This window comes from Chiloscyllium plagiosum, unplaced genomic scaffold (genome assembly GCF_004010195.1).
Source record: "Chiloscyllium plagiosum isolate BGI_BamShark_2017 unplaced genomic scaffold, ASM401019v2 scaf_3858, whole genome shotgun sequence".
In the NCBI taxonomy this organism is placed as follows: Eukaryota; Metazoa; Chordata; class Chondrichthyes; order Orectolobiformes; family Hemiscylliidae; genus Chiloscyllium; species Chiloscyllium plagiosum.
This window is the reverse complement of record NW_025213998.1, coordinates 18711-24795: the sequence shown is the minus strand read 5'-3', so window position 1 is coordinate 24795 and position 6085 is coordinate 18711. Positions and strand designations below refer to the sequence as shown.

The window sequence follows — 6085 nt, the reverse complement described above, 5'->3', positions numbered from 1 at the left end:
TTTGTGTGTGTGTGCAGGTGTGAGACACAGTGAGAGACACAAAGTGCACGATTCTTTATTCAATTTCCACCACCAGGAATATGGGAAAACACCCGGGTGGCCAGTGACAAACACTGCCCTTCACATCAAGGGACAGTGCTGTGTGATCAAAACAGTGAAGGGGATGGTAGGGACTAAATCAAAATAGAATTGGAGGGAGAAATGATGCACTCCACTCCCTGCGGCGCCCACCTCTCCCTGAACAACTCCAGGGTGTTGGTCGACGCCGCGTGCTCCTTCTCCAAGGACACCCGGGCTCTAACGTAACCGCGGAAGAGGGGCAGGCAGTCGGCCCTAACGACCCCCTCCACGGCCCGCTGCCTGGACCTGTTGATGGCCAGTTTGGCCAGGCCCAGGAGCAGACCCACGAGGGGGTCTTCAGACCTGCCCTCCTTCCTCCGTACCGGGTGCCCAAAGATCAGGAGCGTGGGACTGAAGTGCAGCCAAAAGCAGAGGAGAAGGTTTTTCAGAAAATCAAAAAGGGAGTGCAAACGCCCACACCCAATATAGACGTGGTCCACGGACTCCACAGCGCCACAGAACCAGCAGTTGGGCTGGGAGTCCGTGAACCACCGCAATCTGCGGTTGCAGGGGACTGCTGCGTGCAGCACCCTCCACCCCAGATCCCCGAGAGAAAGGGGGAGGTCTCCTGCGTAGAGAGCCCTCCACTGGGGATCCCCACCGCCCGGTGGCAACTGGGCACGCCAAGGCGTGTCCGGACGGTGGGTGAGGGAGAAGAGGTGGACGGTGTGCAGCAGCAGTCTGTACAGGGCTCTCCTGTTCACCTCCCTAAACGAAACAAAGTTAAAATTTCGGAGGCGGCTCAGGTTGTGGGGCACAGGCTCCCGCGGGAAGTACGGGACCTTGGGGCCAATGTGAAATTCCGTCCGGGCTGGGGTGAGCGCGGACGGGATCCCACCGCACACCTGAGCGTCCTCCAACTGGTGCACTACGTCGGGTCCGAGCACCGCCGTTTTAAGGGGTCGGATGGTGGTGGCCATGTACCGGACGTCTACCGCTGCCTCTTTGCTTCTATACTCAATCCCTCTAGTTATGAAGGCCAGCATGCTATTAGCCTTCTTCACTACCTGCTGTACCTTACATTCATTGACTGGTATACAAGAACACCCAGATCTCTCTGTACTGCCCCTTTAACTAAATTGATTCCATTGAGGTAGTAATCTGCCTTCCTGTTCTTGCCACCAAAGTAGATAACCCCAGCATTGAGCTGATAGATGGGCTAAGAGCCAAGCTAGAATCACTGTGTCCGAGCATCAGGACCCCGGAACCACTTTGCAATGATGTCATGGAGCTGCACATCATCTCGTATAAATAACATAATGTGGGCGGGGTTAGAACAAATCATACCATATTTGGACTAGAGTGTTATAGCGTCATGAGAAGACATGGATGTGGACACCCAAAGGCTATTAGTCCGTACCTAATGGAACTATAATCCAGAGCCTGGTGTATCTATGGTCAGCGTGTGTAACTGTATTTAGTATTAACGTGTAATGAATAGTGTTATTTTGAAGTCTAAACTGTAGATAGATTGACTCTGTCACCTCCTCAACCGGTTGACCTCTAACTTGAGGACAGCATCAAACTGCCTGAAAAACAAAACTAAGGCAAGGAGATGTATTGTTCCCCCCTCCCTGGTCTTTTGACCTTTAAGACCCTAAAACTGGCACCCTTTCGACAATTTGTAGGGATAGCCATTTTCCCATCATTAGACCTGCATTATATAATCTCAAGGACATAGAACATAGATAGAACATCGAACAATACAGCACAGAACAGGCCCTTCGGCCAACGATACTGTGCCGAACATTTGTCCTAGCTTAAGCACCCATCCATGTACCTATCCAATTGCCACTTAAAGGTCACCAATGATTCTGACTCTGCCACTCACACAGGCAGCGCATTCCATGCCCCCACACCACTCTCTGGGTAAAGAACCTACCCCTGACATCTCCCCTATACCTTCCACCCTTCACCTTAAATTTATGCCCCCTTGTAACACTCTGTTGTACCCGGGGAAAAAGTCTCTGACTGTCTACTCTATCTATTCCCCTGATCATCTTATACACCTCTACACCCAGCAATGAAGCATTGTTGTAACGTCTAATGTACGATCCACAGCAGTCGATTCCCTCACCGTTATCTCCCCTCATGACTGGATAAACCTGTTTCCACAGCGAAGGTTGAGCGATATTGGCGCCCGACCACAGTTTCACTCATCACCCGCCCTTTCTCAAAACGGCATCTTACATTCACCAGAAAAGACACACCAAGGACCCCTCTTGAGAGTGCCGGGGAGGGAGGGAGAGAAAGTGAGGCACACGTGCGACACGCTCACAAGAGCAGCATACGCGTAACAACGTCACTAACTTGTTCAGCAGCACGATGTCAGGGAGCCACACTTTGCCGCAGGGAATCCGAAGAACATCAATACCTCTGTAATCCTTTGGGTCCCACCTCAGTCGATAATCCGTCCAGGCCTTCGTTTGGGGGTAGACAGGGTGCAGGGAGTAGAGAATCAAAAGATTAATCGCTCCCCACAAATAAAAGCCATTAATACCACCCCGCGCACAACAGCTTCATCGGCCCCTGACCTGTGTCAAGTCCGTACACACTCCCTGAGAGAGACAGACAGACTTGGAAAGAGAGAGAGAGAGAGAGAGACAGAAGCAGAGATAAGCAACACACTGTGCCCTGTGCTTACCACAAAGCCCACTCCCCCTGCATCGTCAAGGGCAGTGATCAGTCAAGCCAGGGCGTGTGCAACCAGGTCAGATTTTAAGCGGACAAGAGTTAGGGTGGGACGTACAGGGAGCTGAAGGTCAGTGTCTGGGTCAGAAGGGACAGAAGGACCGAAGGGCATAGTGGAAACGGACACCGCCTACCAGATTCATGAAGACGTTGGTGGTCATTTCCTCACTCTTTTCATTCTGTTTCACGAAAGGAAGACCGACAATTAAATTGAAAATTGTGAAAAAAAGTCACACAACACCAAGTTACAGTCCAACCGGTTTATTTGGAAGTACTCGCTTTCGGAGTGCTGCTCTGTCATCGGGTAGTTAGTGGGACAGGATCATAGGCCACAGGATTCTTCGCAAAAGATCAAAGTGTCGCACAACTGATGCGATATAAACACACCATCACAAAGAGTTACCTGATAAGAACTGCATGTCAGAGAAAACTGGATAAATACATGAGGAGGGAAGATTTGAAGGACAGGGTGATGGGTGAGATGGAGCTGGAGCAGGTCAAGGTTTGTATGGGGCGGGGAGGGGCGTGTGTGCACGAGTGTGTGTTTGAGTGTATGTGTGTGTGCATGAGTGTGTGTGTGCATGTGCGTGCGTGAGTGTGTGTGTGCGAGTGTGCACCTGTGTGCGTGTACATGCTCGTGTGTGTGCACGCGTGTGTGTGTGTGTCTGAGTGTGTGTGTGTGCGTATGTGTGCATGAGTGTGTGTGCATGAGTGTGTGTGCGCATGTGCACATGTGTGCGCGCGTGTGTGTGTGTGCGGGTGCGTGTGTGCATGAGTGTGTGTGTGCGAGTATGTGTGAGAGTATTTTTGAGTGTGAGTGCTTGAGCAAGTATGTGTGTGTGTGTGCACAAGTGTGTGCGTGTGTGTGCACAAGTGTGTGTGTGTGTGTATGAATTTCACGCTGACTCCCCACAATACCCCTCCCTCTCGGAGACCACAGAAGTCTTTCTTTGTATGAATACACTGTGAGGGGAAGCATTTCACTCTCAGAAAGCCACTTCCTGCCGAGATTATGGACAGCAGATTAAGTATCGAGGAAATTCCACAGCCTCAAGTTACAAGGCTGTTACCCAACTGAGATATCGGATGACAAAACATGCTTCGAACAGAGCGGATGTTAACACTCTGAGGACAAGTGCCCTGGGAGCTCCTGACAGCTGTCTGGACAATTTATCGCAGGCGGGCTTTCAGGCCCTTGTCCAGCTGTTAGACAATGGCCACCGACCAGTTTACTGAAGGCCTCAAACTAGACAAGCCAGGCCTCGTGAGAGAGGGCTGCTGGGAAGGTTTGTGGCCCAGGGGGGGGGGGAACAGACAGAGGCTGACACAAGCACAAAAGATTCTTGAAGCTGGCCATCAGAGAGAACCAGCAGTAAACCCCCACCCCCCCCCCCCCCGACACACACACACACTGGGCTCCAAGCTCCTATCGAACCATTGACACTGCTCAGAGTCGAAGAGTGTGGTGCTGGAAAAGCACAGCAGGTTAGGCAGCATCCGAGGAGCAGGAGGGTCGACGTTTCGGGCATGAGCCCTGCTCAGCATCAATTCCCTGTTTCGGGATCGGGGTTAGGGAACCATATCAGAAAATTAATGGTGCTCTCTCTCTCTCTCTCTCTCCTCACCTGCAGCCCTTCAGTAATTTCCCCACGCGCCTGATCCAACTGCCCTGTTTTCCAGGGGGCTCCGTTTGTCCCGTGTCAAGAAAGCTTTACTCTGGATACACTCCCTGCACTGGGAGTGTTTTACAAAGACACCATGGAGGAGCTTTATTTGCGGTTTAAAAGGTTGGATGGAACTTTATTTCTATTTAAAGTGTTGACAGAATTTTATCTTCAGCTGAAAAGAGTAAAGAGAACTTTCAGTTAAAGAGGAGAGAGAACTGTCCCTATCCTGGGAGTGTTTGATGGGGACATTGTAGAGGGAGCTTTACTCTGTATCTAACCCCGTGCTGTCCCTGTCCTGGGAGTGTTTGATGGGGACATTGTAGAGGGAGCTTTACTTTGTATCTAACCCCGTGCTGTCCCTGTCCTGGGAGTGTTTGATGGGGGGGGGCGGACAGTGTAGAGAGAGCTTTACTCTGTATCTAACCCCGTGCTGTCCCTGTCCTGGGAGTATTTGATGGGGACATTGTAGAGGGAGCTTTACTTTGTATCTAACCCCGTGCTGTCCCTGTCCTGGGAGTGTTTGATGGGGGGGGGGGGGCTGTGCTGTCCCTGTTCTGGGAGTGTTTCATGGGGGACAGTGTAGAGGGAGCTTTACTCTGTATCTAACCCCGTGCTGTCCCTGTCCTGGGAGTGTATGATGGGGCATGATGTAGAGGGAGCTTTACCCTGTATCTAACCCCGTGCTGTCCCTGTCCTGGGAGTGTTTGATGAGGGGACAGTGTAGAGGGAGATTTACTCTGTATCTAACCCCGTGCTGTCCCTGTCCTGGGAGTGTGTGATGGGGCATGATGTAGAGGGAGCTTTACTCTGTATCTAACCCCGTGCTGTCCCTGTCCTGGGAGTGTTTGATGGGGGACAGTGTAAAGGAAGCTTTACTCTATATCTAACCCTGTGCTGTTCCTATCCTGGGAGTGATTGATGTGGACAGTGTAGAGGGAGCTTTACTCTGTCTCTAACACCTGTGCTGTCCCTGTCCTGGGAGTGTTTGATGTGGACAGTGTAGAGGGAGCTTTACTTTGTATCTAACCCCGTGCTGTCCCTGTCCTGAGAGTGTTTGATGGGGGGGGGACAGTGTAGAAGGAGCTTTACTCTGTATCTAACCCTGTGCTGTCCCTGTCCCGGGAGTGTTTGATGGGGGACAGTGTAGAGGGAGCTTTACTCTGTATCTAGGTCCCTGCTGTCGTGTCCTGGGAATGTTTGATGGAGACTTTGCAGAGGGAGCTTTCATTCCAGTTTAAAACAATCTAAAGAGCTTTGCTTCCAGTTTAAAAGAGTTGAGGGAGCTTTAACCTGTCTCTAATCCTGTGCTATACCTGTCCTGGGAGTGTTTGATGTGGACAGTGTAGAGGGAGCTTTACTCTGTATCTAACCCTGTGCGGTACCTGTCCTGGGAGTGTTTGATGGGGACAGTGGAGAGAGAGCTTTACTCTATATCTGTGGAGTTTAATTCAGATAAATGCGAGGTGCTGCGTTTTGGGAAAGCAAATCTTAGCAGGACTTATACACTTAATGGTAAGGTCCTGGGGAGTGTTGCTGAACAAAGAGACCTTGGAGTGCAGGTTCATAGCTCCTTGAAAGTGGAGTCGCAGGTAGATAGGATAGTGAAG

At 51.0% G+C, this 6085-nt stretch overlaps 1 protein-coding gene across 1 annotated transcript in view; it reads right to left on the bottom strand.

The window, feature by feature from the left end:
• The window catches only part of LOC122547773 (acetylcholine receptor subunit beta-like), a gene marked incomplete at both ends in the record, with an annotated part of 26884 nt that overhangs the window by 13201 nt on the left and 7598 nt on the right, over positions 1-6085 (bottom strand). Inside the window, 2 exons of the mRNA XM_043686356.1 lie at positions 2412-2540; positions 2946-2990. Of these exons, the coding sequence (XP_043542291.1) occupies positions 2412-2540; positions 2946-2990 (174 nt within the window). The remainder of the gene's footprint in view (positions 1-2411; positions 2541-2945; positions 2991-6085) is intronic.